General features: G+C 37.9%; 1 protein-coding gene across 4 annotated transcripts in view; it reads left to right on the top strand.

Moving 5' to 3' along the window:
- The window catches only part of NCAM2 (neural cell adhesion molecule 2), a 572,054-nt gene that overhangs the window by 426,124 nt on the left and 127,242 nt on the right, over positions 1–18,688 (top strand). For all 4 annotated transcript variants that reach the window (XM_033232201.1, XM_033232202.1, XM_033232203.1 and 1 more), the window contains one exon: positions 13,294–13,481. In XM_033232201.1, coding sequence (XP_033088092.1) covers positions 13,294–13,481 — 188 coding nt within the window. The remainder of the gene's footprint in view (positions 1–13,293; positions 13,482–18,688) is intronic.

The raw sequence follows: 18,688 nt of genomic DNA on the forward strand, positions 1-18,688 counted from the left end.
CCTCCCAAAGTGCTGGGATTACAGGCATGAGCCACTGCACCACCTGGCTACTATTTTTTTATATTGACTACATGTTGAAATTATACCACTCTAAATATATTGGCTTACATTATATTATTACAATTAATTTGACCTTTGTTATGTTTCTTTTTCAGTATGGCTCTTAGAAAATTTAACATTGCATAGGTGGCTCCCATTGCCATTGTCTATATTAGACAGCACTAATATAGAGCTTTATAATATTAAGGAGGACTTTAAAAAGGATGAGAGACCACTGGAGTGTTTTGATCAGAGGTGCAAGCAATCTTCTCAGATCATAGTTTAAGAGAATGACCTTTGCTACAGAGCTGAGAATAGACTGAAAGGGGTACAAAGGCAGAAGCAAGGGAGAAACACCAGTAGGGAGATCATTGCAATACATCCAGTGAATTTCATAGTATTACTCTAATTTGACATCACTTTAATATAAATTTATGTAAATATTGGTGAACATCCTTTTAAAAAGAACAAATGACATATTCACCATATATTAATTAGAATGGATTACATTAAAGACAAAAATTGAGTTTATTATATATTTTTCTTTATTCAAATTATTTCAAGAATTTATAAAAACAACTCTGTATGTTTAAGAAATGCATGCAATTCTAGAAAGCAAGAGAAAAATATTAATCACAAGGAAATATTACATTCTAGGTATAATGTAAAATTGTGTTTTTTTACGCTAAATGCATGGTCAAAAGAGTAAATGTGCTTAGTTTTAAAATAGTGTTCACCTTTGTGAAAATCTGCGCATTTATATTTTTCTCTAAGTGGTTTCCAACTTGCTTGGATAATCATCACGTATTAATAAGAAAAACAAACAATTTCTGTAAGTTGTTTTATAATTATTCAAGAAGAAAATGGTATTTCTGTATCTTCGTTTAAAAACCTTTGATTTTAGTTATTCAATTTAATAATAGTTAGTCAAGTGTGGTAGTGCATGCCTGTAATCACACCTCCTCAGGAGGCTGAGGCAGGAGGATCATTTGAACACAGAAGTTCAAGACTAGCCTGAGCAATACAGCGAGACCCCATCTCAAGTAACAATAGTAATAATAGAAATAATAGGCCGGGCGCGGTGGCTCAAGCCTGTAATCCCAGCACTTTGGGAGGCCGAGACGGGCGGATCACGAGGTCAGGAGATCGAGACCATCCTGGCTAACACAGTGAAACCCCGTCTCTACTAAAAAAATACAAAAAACTAGCCGGGCGTGGTGGTGGATGCCTGTAGTCCCAGCTGCTCGGGAGGCTGAGGCAGGAGAATGGCGTGAACCCGGGAGGCGGAGCTTGCAGTGAGCTGAGATCCGGCCACTGCACTCCAGCCTGGGCGACAGAGCGAGACTCCGTCTCAAAAAAAAAAAAAAAAGAAATAATAATAAATAGTATTTTTGTACAACATTAGAAATAGACTGTTAGTATTTTTCAAACATGCAAATAATTGAACATACTTACAAATATTTCACTAAGCCTAGGGGACCAGAATCTACTTATGTAGAATAGCTTAGAAAGCATCATAGGCCGGGCGCGGTGGCTCAAGCCTGTAATCCCAGCACTTTGGGAGGCCGAGACGGGCGGATCACGAGGTCAGGAGATCGAGACCATCCTGGCTAACACGGTGAAACCCCGTCTCTACTAAAAAATACAAAAATCTAGCCGGGCGAGGTGGTGGGCACCTGTGGTCCCAGCTACTCCGGAGGCTGAGACAGGAGAATGGCGTGAACCCGGGAGGCGGAGCTTGCAGTGAGCTGAGATCCGGCCACTGCACTCCAGCCTGGGCGACAGACCAAGACTCCGCCTCAAAAAAAAAAAAAAAAAAAGCGTCATAGATAGTATGCAAATGAGCAATAAGAGAAAAAACCCTTTGAAAGGTAACATCATCACAGTATTTTGAAGTAGAACCTAAGGAGGAGATAATATTGAATCTGAATCTAATACAACATTAAAACAATAATAATCAGATAATCTGAATCAAATGTGATATTAAAACATATATGACTAATTCAGATTAGTGTATTTATTCACATAGATCCCTTCATTTCAAATTTACAGCTCACCAACACTAAAATGTCTTCTCTCTGCTTTAATATTGTGGACATGAAAAATTTCCTGCCCTTGGAATGAAGATGAAGTCTTGAACAAAGCAAATCTCCCCTTTAAATATTTATTGTTAGTGCTTTTTTTTTTTTTTTTTTTTTTAATTGAGACGGAGTCTCGCTCTGTCGCCCAGGCTGGAGTGCAGTGGCCGGATCTCAGCTCACTGCAGGCTCCGCCTCACCGGTTCCCGCCATCCTCCTGCCTCAGCCTCCCGAGTAGCTGGGACTACAGGCTCCCACCACCATGCCTGGCTAGTTTTTTTGTATTTTTAGTAGAGACAGGGTTTCACCGTGTTAGCCAGGATGGTCTCGATCTCCTGACCTCGTGATCCACCCGTCTCGGCCTCCCAAAGTGCTGGGATTACAGGCTTGAGCCACCGCGCCCGGGCTAGTACTCTTGGTATCTCAAAATTCTTCACATGCATCAGCATTTGAAACATTTCTGGTTATGTAAAAGTTATTTTATTATAATCTTCTTTGTTTAAATGATCTTTGATGTTTCTTGGGCTGCTAATAATTTTGCTAAGATTGTAAGAGCAATTATCAATGAGTTCAGTCTAATGCCAAAAAAAAAAAAAATTCTAATTTTTAAAAAACTTTTGAATTCAGGGGTACAAGTACAGGTTTGTTACATAGGTAAACCTGAGTCAGAGGGTTTTTTTTTTGGTGTGTATACAGATTATTTCATCATCCAGGTATTAAGCCTAGTACCTATTAGTTATTTGTCCTGATCCTCTCTCCCCACACCCTCCACCCTTTGATAGTTCTCAATGTGTGTTGTTCCCCTGTATGTGCCTATGTATTCTCATCATTTAACTCCAACTTATAAGTGAGAATATGCATTGGTTGTCTGTTCCTAAGTTAGTTTGCTAAGGATAATGTCCTCCAGCTCCATCTAGGTCCCTGCAGAGGACATGACATCATTCTTTTTTATGGCCACACAGTATTCCGTGGTGAACTTGTACCACATTTTCTTTATCCAGTCTATCATTGATGGACATTTAGGTTGAGTCCATGTCTTTACTATTGTGATAGTGCTGCAGTGAACATACAAATACGTGTGTCTTTATACTAGAATGATGTACATTCCTTTGGGTATATACCCAGTAATGGGATTGCTGGGTCAAATGCTATTTCTGTCTTTAGGTTTTGAAGAATCCCCACACAGTCTTCCACAATGGCTGAACTAATATACACTACCATCAACAGTGTAACAGTGTTCCTTTTCCTTCACAACCTAGCCAGGGTCTGTTGTTGTTGACTTTTTAATAATAGTGATTCTCACTGATGTGAGATGGGTATCTCATTGTGGTTTCAATGTGCATTTCCCTAGTGATCAGTGATGTTGAGCTTTTTATGAAATGATTGTTGGCCACATGTATGTCCTCTTTTGAGAAGTGTCTGTTCATGTTCTTTGCCCACTTTTTAATGGGTTTTTCTTCTTGTAAATTTGTTTAACTTTATTATAGATGCTAGATATTAGACCTTTGTCAGATGCATAGTTTGAAAAAATTTTCTTCCGTTCTGTAGGTTGTCTGTTTATTCTGTTGATAGTTTATTTTGCTGTGCAGAAGCTCTTTAGTTTAATTATATCCCATTTGTCAACTTTTGCTATTGTTGCGATTGATTTTGGCATCTTCATCATGAAATCTTTGCCGTGTTTATGTCCTGAATGATATTACCTAGGTTGCCTTCCAGGGTTTTTATATTTTGGGATTTACATATAAGTCTTTCATCCATCTTGGGTTAATTTTTGTATACGGTATAAGAAAGGGGTCCATTTTCAGTCTTCTGCATATGGCTAGCCAGCTATCCCAGCACCATTTGTTGAACAGGGAATCCTTTTCCCATTGCTTGTTTTTGTCAAGTTTGTTGAAGATCGATAGTTATAGATGTGTGTTCTTATTTCTGGTTCTCTATTCTGCTCCGTTGGTTTGTATGTTCGCTCTTGTATCAGTACCATGCTGTTTTGGTTACTGTAGCCCTGTAGTTTTTCTGTGATTTTTTTCAGATAGCGTAGAATGATTAATTTCTATGATGCAAATACTAGGGTGTCATCAATGCTAAAACAGTTGTCCTGTACAATTTTTTCTTACCGGACCAAAATTTTTTGTTTTGGCACCTTATTTTAATTATTCTAAGAGATCTTTATTAACCTAATAAGTATTGGATATATAAAATGTAAAGATCATATCTTAATAAACCAAGATTTTAATTTTATTTAGGTATATGCAGGTTTGCTTTGAAATGCAAATTCTGAAATAAACAGGCATTATTAGTATTTATAAAACAACTTGAATACTGATATATCTATATCACCAATAATTATTCCTTTGATAACTCAGAAGTTTTTATGAAAGAGGTTCATTTAAGCTTTGTTTTCTAAATACATAAATGAAATTATACTTAAAGATGATACACCTATTCATGAGAAATTCAATTACATAACATAAAAAATAGAAGACAAATTAGCCATTGGAAGTACAGCTACAATATTTTTAGTAGTATTTTATGTATGTTTTGAGAAAGGAAAGAAATTCTGATGAGAAAAGGGGGAATAATATTAGAAATATGAATAATTCACCTTACTTATCAAAATTTTCTTATGGCCAATAAAGATTTTATCATGAATGAAATTCAAATTAGAGAGAAAGCCAGTGTGTGCTAAGAAGTCACATATATGTATTCCTTAATAAAAATTACTCTTATGATTCAAGGATCATAAAATATGCTGAGATTTATGCATAACTTGGCTGTTCAAAATTAGAACAAACACTGCATATCCAGTGTTACGGTTAACTGGCAGTAAGCACACATCTAATTTAGTATTCCACATAGCCATTAGAATTCCCATGGTACATGGACTGAGTCCAGTTAATTGCCATAGCTTTTTATACATATGACAGAACACAGAGAACTGAATCTATGAAATCATTAATTGAATTATCCTTTAAATCTGCCAAAGGATATATTAGTTTTTACTCCCTTGGTAGTTTCCGTCAGCATAAATCAAATGAGAAAATTTAAATGACTGAAAAAAAAAGTCAGAGTGTTACAGGTTGTTTTAAATGTAGAGTTAAACCTTAGTTAATGTATGGGGACAGCTTCTCTACAAAATAATAATAAAGGTCTAAGAAAGACAATGTGTAACACTGGATTGAAGTCCAAGTTTCTATGTCTTTAGAAATATTAAACAAATGTGGGTGTATTTCTCATCCTCTTTTAAATGGAGTGATGACATCTAGAATACATACATATCCTGGTTTTCATTCATCGATTTTACTGTTATTGACTGAATAGGCACTTATATTTAGGTGCTGTAGAAGAACTGTGAGGCAAGTAACATTGTTCTTTCCCTCATTGAATTTGTAAATTAGGCTGACCGGGTGTGGTGGTTCATGCCTGTAATCCCGACACTTTGGGAGGCCGAGGCAGGTGGATCACCTGAAGTCAGGAGTTTGAGACCAGTCTGGGCAACATGGTGAAACCCCATCTCTATTAAGAATACCGGCCGGGCACGGTGGCTCAAGCCTGTAATCCCAGCACTTTGGGAGGTCGAGACGGGCGGATCACGAGGTCAGGAGATCGAGACCATCCTGGCTAACATGGTGAAACCCCGTCTCTACTAAAAAATACAAAAAACTAGCCAGGCGAGGTGGCGGGCGCCTGTAGTCCCAGCTACTCGGGAGGCTGAGGCAGGAGAATGCCATAAACCCGGGAGGCAGAGCTTGCAGTGAGCTGAGATCCGGCCACTGCACTCCAGCCTGGGCAACAGAGCGAGACTCCGTCTCAAAAAAAAAAAAAAAAAAAAAGAATACCAAAAAATTAGCTAAGCCTGGTGGTGCATGCCTATAATCCCAGCTCTTGAGAGGCTGATGTAGGAGCACCACTTGAACCTGGGAAGAAGAGGCGGCAGTTAGACGAGATCATGCCACTGCACTCCTGGTTCATAACTGGGGCCACAGAGTGAGACTTTGTCTCAAAGAAAAAAATAAAGAAAAAGAATTTATAAATAAGGGAGATAGAACATACGTGGGTATATTAAAATGAAATATATCAAAAGTGATTAGGTTTTGACCATACTGCCAAAAGCAGTCTACAAATTCAACTCAATTCTAATAAAAATAACACCATAATTCTTCACAGAATTAGAAAAAATAATTCTAAAATTCATATGGAACCATAAAAGAGCCCTCATAGCCAAAGCAATACTAAGCAGAAAGAACAAATCTGGAGGCAACACATTACCCAACTCTACTATCCGGCTATAGCCAACAAAACAGCATGGATTAAATAGGCACATAGTCCAATGGAACAAAATAGAGAACTCAGAAATAAAGCCAAATACTTATAGTCAACTGATCTTTGACAAAGCAAACAAAAACATAAAGTGGGGAAAGGACACCCTATTCAACAAATGGTACTGGAATAATTGGCAAGTCACATGTAGAAAAATGAAACTGCATCCTCATCTCCCACTTTAAGCAAAAATCAACTCAAGGTAGATCAAAGACTTAAATCTAAGACCTGAAATCATAAAAATCCTAGAAGATAACATGGGAAAGTTCCTCTAGACATTGGCTTAGGCAAAGACTTCATGACCAAGAACCTAAAAGCAAATGCAATAAAAACAAAGATAAATAGATGGGACTTAATTAAGTTAAAAAGCTTCTGCACAGAAAAAAAAAAGTCAGGTAGTAAACAGTCAACCCACCGAGTGGAAGAAAATCTTCACAAATTGTGTGTCAGACAAAGGACTAATATCGAGAATCTACAAGGAACTCAAATCAGCAAGAAAAATAAATAATACCATCAATATGTGGGCTAAGGACATGAATAGGCAATTCTCAAAGAAGATATACAAATTGGCAACAAATATATGTAAAATTCTCAACATTACTAACAATCAGGGAAATGCAAATGAAAACCACAATGTGATACAACCTCCCTCCTGAAAGAATAGCCATAATCAAAGAAATAAAAAAGCAATAGTGTTGGCACATATACGGCGAAAATGGAATACTTTTAGACTGCTGGTAGGGATGTAAACTGGTACAACTGTCATGGGATCTTTAGGGTGTCACTTTGCCAGCTGGAAACTTCTGTGGCTGGTGGTACCTCTGCTTGGGTTTTGCTTGCTTACACTGGGCTCATTCTGCCCACTTGGCAAAGCAGGCTGCACTCAGCTCATGCTACTGGCCTAGATCCCATACCTGCCAAGGGCGAACCAGGTCAGGAGTGGTAAGGGGTGTGTGGGTGGGCGACTGCAGGGTCCAGCCACTGGGTCCATCCAGGCACTCCAGCTGCTGTGGTGGGGCAGGCAGCTCCAGGCGCCACTCCATGCAAGGCTGAACCAGGTGTATCTCAAGGGGCTTCCACTGCAGGCACCATCATCTGGACCAGGGGAATGCAATGGTACCTGAAAGCTCAGAGACTCCAGGGAGTGCAGAGCCCCAAAGATGGTGTTACATCATGCCACAGCCTTGGCATGGGGACCCCCAAGGTCTGGTCTCCCAGCAGAACCACAGCTCTTCTGTCTTTCTCATTGCCTGCAATGTGGCAAGTGGGGGGCATGTTTCAGCCCTGTTTGTCTTGTAGCTCTTTCAGTCCTGCCATTCTGCAGGTCCTGAGTTCTTGTCTCATGTCCAGGAAGAATGAGGTATACAGACAAGTGGTGGGCGAGCAAGGAGGAAAGGAGCTTCACTGAGCTACAGAAAGGCTCTCAGGAGACCCTAAGTGGTAGCTCTATCCACCAGCAGGTCATCCTGACATCTGTCCAACTCTGGCTGAGTGAGGTTTTTATGGGTTCAGAAGGAGGAAGTGTGTGCTGATTGATCTACAGTTGGCCATGGGTAGGCCTGGAAAAAGCACCATAAATTATCACTCTGGGCCGTGATTCCACGCAGCACTTGCAGTCCTACCCCCAGGCTTCAGGCTGTCCCTGGATTGAAGGTGGTGTTTCACAGGAGACCCTCAGCTTTCTGGCCAGGAGCCTGTCTGCCTCCTGCTGCTATCAACATGGTGTCCATGGCCCCAGGCTTTTCATGCCAAGGCGTGCCTGTAGGCCCCTGCTGAGCCACCCTTAGTCCTCCATTAGCCTCCCTCCTGTTCTCCTGGGTGCTCAATGTCTGGAGGGGGTCGAGGTAGCAGGGGGCAGGTGTGTCAGCACCTCCATGAGTGTGCACACACCTAGGTGGGATGGGACAGCACCTGGGCTGGGCCACAACTTTGCTCCAAAATCAGAGCAGGCACCAGGAGTGAGGAGAGGCCAGGGATGGGAGCATGCACTTCCCAGCCTGTGGGGGAAGGGAAGCTTCCTCACCTCCCGAGAACAGAGCATGACTGTGTGGCTGCACCTGCACAAGGGAGTACAGGGCTCCCACCTCACCTACTCAGTAGGAGGCAGGGCTTCTTCCTGTTCCTGGCCCCTGCAAGCTCTGTGGAGTGCACAGCCCCAGCCAGACCTCCCCAACTGCAGCTGGCATCTTCACAGTGGCTGCTCCAGATGGACTGTCGCTGCCGTCACAACCACTATGGAAAACTGTGTGGAGATTACATAAAGAACTAAAAGTAGATCTGCCGTTTTATCCAATAATCCCACTACTGGATATCTACCCAGAGAAAAGAAGTCATTATATGAAATAAACACTTGCACGTACATGTTTATAGCAGCACAATTAGCAACTGCAAAAGTATGGAACCAGCCCAAATGTCCATTAATCAATAAGTGGATAAAGAAAATGTAGTGTGTGTGAATACTATTCAGCCATATGAAGGAACAAAATAATGGCATTTGTAGCAACCTGGTTGGATTTGGAGACCATTATTCTAAGTGATGTAAATCAGGAATGGAACACTAAACATTGAATATTCATACTCATAAGTGGGAACTACACTATGAGGATGCAAAGGCAGAAGAATGATACAATGGACTTTGGGAACTGAGAGAAAAGGGTGAGAGTAGGTGAGGAATAAAATACTAGATATTGGATACAGTAGATACTGCTCGGGTGTTGGGTATACCAAAATCCCACAAATCAGCACTAAATAACTTATCCTTAGAACCAAACACCACCTGTTCCCGAAAAACTTATTGAAATAAAAATTTAAAAAGAAGAAAAATTGTGATTAGGCAGATTGAGACAGCTAGAACAAAGGGCTGAAAGCACAAAAGAGTTCAGGATGATTAAGGTTTAAGAAAAAGAGTTAATCTAAATGTGTGTAAGGTCACAAATAGGCAGAGATAGTTTATGTGAAGCTTTGTAAAGAGTCATAAAAGTTTGGATTTAAGGAGTGTGAATAGGATCTTTAAAAGATATTAGGCAGGATAGTTACATTCGCTTAAAGTAGAAACTGGTAGGTGAGTAATCCAGCAAGGGGCTTCTAAAACTGACCAGGTAGTGACTATGAACTGGACAAGAGAGCTCATACTAAATATTGAGAGATGTGAATGGTATTTCTATATATTCTGCTTTAGTGGTGAGAAATCAATGACAAAGCTTTTAAAATTGACACCCTATTATAACCAAATCTAAGTTCAGCTGCTTACCACTTGAAAGCCAAACATGAGAGACGAGAGTTGGCGGGAGGAAAAGCAGATTTATTCTGAGAGCCAGCAAACCAAGAAAACGGTGGACTAGCATCCTAAACTACCATATTAAGTCAGTACAAATTTCAGCCTCTTTTTTGTTAAGGGCAGGGAGGGGGAAGAGGACAGGATTAGGATCAAGAGGTGACCAAGGGTTGCAGACATCTGAGTGTCAGTGAGGATCCAATGGGGTTGGAAACTTTTTTGTCTTTGGTCAAGTCATAACGTTACTATAAATATTTAATGAGAAATATGGTTAATTTTTACATACTTTTCCTTTAACCCCAGAATTAGTTTTGAAAATTGTATGATTGCTGTCTTTGCATATTATGAGTGTTATAAAATTATTCTAACCTACATGCTACATGTAAGAATGGATAAAGGCTCCTTAAACAAAAATGGAGTTAGTTATGACAGTTCTTTTGCTGTTTCACTGTAACACTATTACTTCTGAAAATAACTATTTCTAGTATTTGTAGTTCTCAATATATAATATTAAAAAGGGCATTTGAAAATTGCCACAGAGTATTATGACTGGAAAAGAGGAAGATATTTCACTCTAATATGTGAATGCTTTGAAGAGTATGTAAGACATAATCTACAATACAATCATAATACAGTTTTACAAGGACAATGTCTATTCATACTATCAATATGATTTTTAAAAACTTATTTTTATTATAAATTATTTCCCTAGTAATGCCTTTTCAATTTGATTTAGAAAGTGAATTGTATATCGTGAGTGTTATAGTGAGTTGCCTTGTTCTCATATTCATCACCTGGTGGAAATTCCGTTCAAAGACTTGTATATTTCAGTTCCCAGAGCCTGTGTTATGCTTTGTTATCACCTTCACCCTGCTCAGACACAGGCAGAATTCAGTAATGCAGGCCAGCACTCAGCAAGAAATAAGACTTTTCTTAGGTCACAGGTACCAACCACAAATGAACTAGGCTCAGAGAAAAGATTTCAGAGCCAGAGGAGGAATTACAAAAGAAAGTAGAAAGCTTGCATTAAGCAAGTAATCAAGTCAAGAAATCCCATACTGCAGGGGAATGCAGTGATCAGTACTGACTCCAAGTTCACCTCCAAGTCTCAGCAATAAGAAAAAAAAAAAGGCAGGGAGGGGGCATTTATCAAAACAAGTATAACTTGGTACCAAGTCTAAAGACATGCTTAAAAGTTTCTTTGGTATCTCCTAGTATGGAAAAGATTGGGCTGACAGTAAGCTTGTTCTGAATGAAGCATTGAGGAAGGTGACAGATTCAGATCCTGGCAAATGTCACTGCTTCATGTGATGCTGGCAATGTAACGTCAGAGATTCATTCAAGGGCAGGGATTTCAGAATAAATGTTCTAGGTCAGACTTCTGCCTGTACAGCTGCTATTTTATTAAATCTAAATAATTTATCATTAGGGATTGTTTCATTGTGATAACAGCTAAAAGAGCATATTTCCTTATTTTTAATGTCTGTAGACACATTACAAAGTTTGTATGTGTGTATATTTTGAATGTTTGCAGTATTCCTTTTCTTACAGTCTATATAGTAATGCACAATTTTTGTTAACTATATACTTATTGAGAAGATTTTGGAGTCTTAAGATAATACATTTATCACCAAGGACCACTGCATTATTTACCCTCATGTAGTCTCTGTTTGAAAGATATTCAGTTATTAAAATATTTACCAAGTAACTTTTTTTTTTTTTTTCCTGAGATGGAGTCTAACTTTGTTGCCCAGGCTGGAGTGCAGTGATGCAATCTTGGCTCATTGCAGCCTCCATCTCCTGGGTTCAAGTGATTCTCGTGCCTCAGCCTCCCAAGTACCAGGGATTACAGGCACCTTATTGTACAAACATATGTATATCAATTCCTGCATGTGTATGTAGTAAATTGCACCAGAGGCTTCTATAAACATGAAATAATTATTATCCCAAGTAGCTTACATAATTCTTCAGAAAAGCAAATGTCACTTTTTATATGGTCTAGTGCTACCTTATGTATCCTAAAAGTAATATGCATGATTATTTTAAAAATTTGTCCCAGAGTAATTTTAAAGAACTCTTAGAGGTTAAGGAATTTGGAAAGAATTTATCTAGTTCAACTCACAAATTCTTAAAAGAAAAAAAGGCCAAACTGATAAGCAGAAACTCAAGGTCACATCTTTGCTACTTGGCAGAGTTGGCACTCAATTTTGACGGCAAGCTCAATGCTATTTCCAGTACAAAATTTTGCTTATAAGCAGCAGCCACAGATTTTATTTTGTTTCCATCCACTATTTGTGTGTGTGTATGTATGTATGTGCCACCTCTAGACCTTTTTAATTTAGTTGTATATATTTATGGGATATAATGTGATGTTTTCATATATGTCCAATAGTGTGGAATGATTAAATTCTTCACCTCACATACTCAGGACTTTTGTGATGAGAACATTTGAAAGGTACCGTCTTAGCGATTTTGAAACACATGATACACTAACTGTTGTCATTTTATTGTGTAATACATCTCAAAAACTTACTTCTGTTGTCTAACTGAATCTTTGAACCCCTCGGCCAACATCTTTCTATCCCTCTTAAACACCACAGCCTCTGGTAACCACCAATCTACTGTCTTTTTCTATGAATTTGACTGTTTTTGATTCCACATGTATAAATTAGATTATGCAGTATTTGTGTTTCTGTACCTGGTTTAAATGTTGATTAATTTATGACATCTGTGGTTTAGTAAAAATGGGAAATATGGATACTTTAGGGAAAAAATAGTATTTGGTTGTATTGTGGCCATTCCAACTTAGATTTCATACCTGAGTCTTCAAAATAATTTATACAAAAAAGTGGCTATGACTTAAACAAAATAAAAAGTGAGGAAAGAACTATTTATTTTATTGGATTTTATCCTAAACTCTCACTTTATAAAGTAGTTTGTTCCAGAAATAGTTTACACAAGTAGATAGTCATTAACATAATCAATAGATATTTTTTGTCAGATTAGTAAGAGCAAATGTAACTCTGGTTATCTTACATTTTAATAATTGGTAATTTATGAGTGCTTGTATGTTAATCCTATTAAACTTATGTGATAACAGTATTCAAATGACATATATTTTTGTGAGTTCTGATGCCCTATGTTAAATACACAAAATTAGGCCAGTCGCAGTGGCTCACGCCTGTAATCCCAGCACTTTGGGAGGCTGAGGTGGGCGGATCACAAGTTCAGGAGATCGAGACCATCCTGGCTAACAGGGTGAAACCCCATCTCCACTAAAAATACAAAAAAATTAGCCGGGTTTGGTGACGGCGCCTGTAGTCCCAGCTACTTGGGAGGCTGAGGCAGGAGAATGGTGTGAACCCTGGAGGCAGAGCTTGCAATGAGCTGAGATCGCGCCGCTGCACTCCAGCCTGGGCGACAGAGGGAGACTCCATCTCAAAAAAAAAAAAAAAAAAAAAAAAAAAAATAGAATTATGTGGCTTCTTTTTATAGTCAAGCAAAGATTACTAATGCTTATACTACTTAAATGATTATTTAACTTAAAGAAAATGCCTATAATTATTTTATTATATTGTATTACAGATGCCCCCAAGTTCATATCAAACCAAACAATTTATTACTCTTGGGAAGGAAATCCTATCAATATAAGTTGTGATGTGAAATCGAATCCACCAGCATCAATTCACTGGAGAAGAGAGAAATTAGTCTTACCTGCTAAAAACACGACCAATTTAAAGACATATAGTACAGGAAGAAAGATGATATTAGAGGTAAGTCCACATGTATACATGAAAAAATTGTATTATTTTAGCAACTATTATTTCAGAATATATTTAAATATCTTCATATACCTATATACAATGAGAGAGAGAGAAATCATAGTGTATATATTTTACAGTTATTTACTTAAAGGTCCATTGGATCATGGCTCATTAATGATAAGTGTATGAAAGTCTATTCACTTATATAGAAGTGTGGCTATATAGCAAAGACCACTATTTTTATGAATGCACTTTTAGGAATGAAAACAATTATATGGCAGGGCGCCATAGCTCACGCCTGTAATCCCAGCACTTTGGGAGGCCTGAGGCGGGCCGATCACAAGGTCAGGTGATCCTGGTCAATATGGTGAAACCCCATCTCTGCTGAAAATACAAAAATTAGCTGAGTGTGGTGGTACACGCCTGTAGTCCCAGCTTCTCGGGAGGCTGAGGCAGGAGAATCGCTTGAATCGGGGAGGTGGAGGTTGCAGTGAGCCTGGCCACTCCAGCCTGGTAACTGAGCAAGACTCTGTCTCAAAAAAAAAAAAAAAAAAGAAAGGAAAAAAAAATATGGAAAATCCAGGAAGAAAAAGTTGGTAATTTAATAGTTATTGAGTGCTACAAATTTGTCTTCAATGTTGATACTTTCATTGATTCTATTATGTATTATAGCTTTTTTTCTTTTCAGTCTGGCAGGAATAAATGCTATCTATTGGATAGATTTTTACAATTCTAGTGTAAATTCCAAAATAAATGAAATTTGCTTGTTCATTATCTTTTGTTTTATTACTAAAAATAAGATTTTGTATAATTGTTTTTATATTGCCAAGTAATTGGCCTTTAAATACTGTTTGAATAAAATGCTTCTTATTTATTAATTGGAGTGTGTGTATGTGTGCATCAATTTCTAAAACATATTTAAAAATCTGTGAAACTGATCATCACCCTTTCCAAATTATGATGTGGTTAGGAAAATTGGGAATCTTTTCCACACAGTCTTATTTGCTGAAAGGTTGCTACATTTTATTCACTAATTCAGTTTACATAAACTAAATGAAATGCACGTTTTAGAATACCATCTAATATCCGTACTGCATTAACTTAAAGTATCCTCACTGATGCCATTTAGACTTTTAAAAAAATTGTTTGATAGGGGGATTTAGATATCACGTCTGCAAATATTTGCATGGCTGAGTGGTTGGTAATTAAATCACTTTGTCTAAATCAATTTCAATGTAAAGAAGTTTCTTTCTAATTGTTTTAGAAGAACTAACTATTTGTGACTTGACAGGGATGTCAATTTCATAAAAACATCTGGGCAGTTTTAAACTAAATGTTATATGTTTTACGTTAGTGAAAAGCTCAGGTTAGATTTAACTTGTTTTGTGTAGGGTGTAGTCTCCTTGAATACCTTAATAAATTATCATGGACAGGATGGTTAAAATCACAGAAATTTACAGTTCTGGAGGGTAGAGGTTCAATATCATGGTGCCTGCAGGGTGGCTTTCTATAGAGGACCCTTCCCTGCACTTGTACTTGACCACCTTCTGGCTGTGTCCTCACATGCCCTTTCCTCTGTGCGCACACAGAGTTCTGGTGTCTTCCTCTTGTTTTACAAGGGTACCAGTCCTGTTGGAGTAGGTCCCACTCTTACTATCTCATTTAACCTTAATTACCTTCTTAAAGATCCTATCTCCAAATTCATTCACACTGGAAGTTAGGGTTTCAGTATATGAATGGGCAGAGTGAGGAGGCGGGCAGTTCGGTCCATAACAAGTGGATTGAAGTTCATGAGTAAATGACAGACTAATGTGTAATTTCTGCTTTGCTTCATCTTGACATTTTTTAGTTCCTCAGCCAACTCATAATTCTCTATATTTAATGTGAAGGAACATTTTATACATACAACATAGTATATAGTTTATGCTATTTAAGCTTCTGTCTGAAGACATCCCTCCACACTCCAAAATAAAATTAAAAAACAAAAACACAATTTTGGTTTACTTGACACACAGCCAGGTGATCTGTTGGCTAAACCACTGACTTTAAACAGACATGTTTTTGTGTATACTCGCACAAATTAAATTTAAATTCTGAATGAAAAATATACATGTGTGACTAACACAACTTGAAAACATAGCATAACAAAAAATAACATAAAGAGAAAGCAACAATGAGCATTACTAATATTTAATTATTAGTATATACAGTTGCTTGAGACAGTTACTTTTGTTTAATAATGATTGTAAAAGTCATATATGTGCTAATTCTTAAGAATATAAAATGAAACATAGAAAAAAGTTTACACTTAACAAATTGTCAGTAATAAATTTATGGAATTGAGTTTAAGTTTTTTTCTTTAAGTATATATATTCAAACTGTTAAAATTATGCATTTTAAAATATAACCAAATATTCAGTACATTATTTAAGTTACTGCCAATAAATGCATCTGTAAAGGTCAAGATCATCAAAACTTATTTTTTTAACTGACCACATCCTGAGGAAATTACACAACTTTTCAATATATGGGCAAACATTGAAAGAAGGAATGGGTTTTTAATTGGTTTGTTGGAATAATATTGTACTTTGCATTGTCTGTATCTTTCTTTCATATCCTAAATAGAGATGCTGACTGTTGTGTCCATGACTTTCTTATCATGGAATACATAGAAGAAATAAATATTTTTAGGTTTAAGAAAAAGCCTAGCAAGCTTCTTTATTAATATTATACACTCAGCTTATATTTAGATATTCAAAACTATATTTGTTACTTCACTATATTCTGTCCAAACCTAATATCATGAATTAATATCAGTATTTTTAGCTGGATACAGATATACCTTGGAGATATTGCAGGTTTAGTTCCAAGAGCACCTCAATAAAGTAAATATCACTATAAAGCCAGTCACACAGGTTTTTGGTTTTTCAATGCATATAAAAGTTATGTTGGCACTATAGTCTATTAAGTGTGCAAAAGCATGATGTATAAAAAGGTCTATGTAACATAACTGAAAAATACTTAGTTACTAAAAATTGCTGGGAATCATTTGAGCTTTAAGCAAGCTGTAATGTTCTTCATTGATGAAGAGTCTTGTCGCGAGGTTGATGACTGCTTACTGGTCAGAATGTTGATTGCTGAAGGTGGAATTTGCTGTGGCAATTTACTAAAATAAGGCAACGGTGAAGCACTTTGTTAATTAACACTTCCTTTCATGAAAGATCTCTGTGTAGCAGGTGATGCTATAAGGCTAACAACATATAATACTGTTTGTTAGCATTTACCTAGAGCAGGACATCTTTAGAAAATGAAGTCAATCCTCTCAAACCCCGCCACTGCTTTATCAACTAAGCTTATGTAATATTCTAAATCTTGGGTGATCATTTCAACATTTTTCAAGCATCTTCAGAAGGAGTAAATTCTACCACCAGAAACCACTTTATTTGCTCTTCCATAAAGAGCAATTTCCCATCTGTTAGACTTTTATCATCAGATTGCAGCAATTCATTCACTTCTTCAGGCTCCATTTCTAATCCTAGCTCTCTATTTCCACCACATCTGCAGTTACTTCCTTCGCTGAAGTCTTGAACCCCTCAAAGTCATCCATGAGGGCTGAAATCAACTTCTTTCAGACTCTTATTAATGTTGACATTTTCACTTTCTCCCGTGAGTCACAAGTAATTCTTAATGGCGTCAGCATGGTGAGTCCTTTTCAGAAGATTTTCAGTTGACTTGTACTTTTCCCAGATCCCTCAGAGGAATCACTGTTTAATGGCAGCTGTAGCCTTAAATCTTGTATTTCTGTATTTTTTTTTTTTTTTTTTTTTGAGACGGAGTCTCGCTGTGCGGCCCAGGCTGGAGTGCAGTGGCGCGATCTCAGCTCACTGCAAGCTCCCCCTCTCGGGTTCACGCCATTCTCCTGCCTCAGCCTCCCGAGTAGCTGGGACTACAGGCGCCGCCACCATGTCCGGCTAACTTTTTGTGTTTTAAGTAGAGACGGGGTTTCACCGTGTTAACCAGGATGGTCTCGATCTCCTGACCCCGTAATCCGCCCACCTCAGCCTCCCAAAGTGCTGAAATTACAGGCGTCAGCCACCGCACCGGCCACACATTGTATTTCTTAAGTACTAGGACTTGAAAGTTGAACTAACTCCTTGGTCCACAGGCTTCAGAATGGATGTTGGGTTAGCCAGCATGGAAACAACATTAATATCTTTGTATATGTTCATCAGAGTTCTTGGGTGACTAGGTCCATTGTCAATGAGCACGACTAGTTTGAAGGGAATCTTTTCTTTTTTTTTTTTTTTTTCTCACCACTATATCTCAACAGTGGGCTTAAAATAGTCAATAAACCATTCTGTAAACAGATGTCCTGTCAACCAGGCTTAGTTTTCCCCTGGGTAGAACACAGGCAGAGTCTCTTTAGCATAATTATTAAAGACCCTGGGATTGTTATAATGATAAATGAACAATCGCTTGAACTTAAGTCACTAGCTGTATTAGCCCCTAAAAAGAGATTCAACAGGTCCTTTGAAGTTTGAAGCCTGCCCTCTACATCTCATCTCTAGCTATAAAAGTCTAGGTGACATCTTCTTGCAATAGAAAACTGTTTCATCTATTTTAAATTCTATTTTTTAGTATAGTCACTTCCATGAATGATCTTAGCTCGATCTTCTGGATAACGTGCTGCAGCTTCTACATCAGCATTTACTGCTTCACCTTGTATTTTTAATGTTATAGAGATAGCTTCTTCCCTTAAGCCTCATGAACTAACCCCTGCCAGCTTCAAACTCTTCTTCTGCAGCTTCCTCACCTCTGTCAGCCTTCACTGAATTGAGGTGTGTTAGGTCTTTGCTCTGGCTTAGGCTTTGACTTAGGTTTTGGTTTAAGGGAGTATTGTGGTTGGCTTTGTCTTCTACCCAGACCAATAAAATATTTCTCCATAACATAAGTAAGGCTGTTTAGCTTTCTTATCATTTGTGTGTCCACTAGTGTAGTACTTTTGACTTTTTTCAGGAACTGTCTCTTCACATTTACCACTTGGCTGTTTGTTGCAATAGGCTTCTGTTTTAGCCTATCTTGGTTTTGCCATACCTTCCTCACTAAGCTTAATCACTAAGCTTCCTCACTTAAGCTTTTGATTTAATGTGGGAGATTGTGACTCTTCCTTTAACCTGAACACTTAGAGGCCATTGTAGGATTATAATTTGGCCTAA

The sequence above is a fragment of the Trachypithecus francoisi genome, unplaced genomic scaffold, assembly GCF_009764315.1.
Source record: "Trachypithecus francoisi isolate TF-2019V2 unplaced genomic scaffold, Tfra_2.0 Lachesis_group14, whole genome shotgun sequence".
NCBI lineage: Eukaryota > Metazoa > Chordata > Mammalia > Primates > Cercopithecidae > Trachypithecus > Trachypithecus francoisi.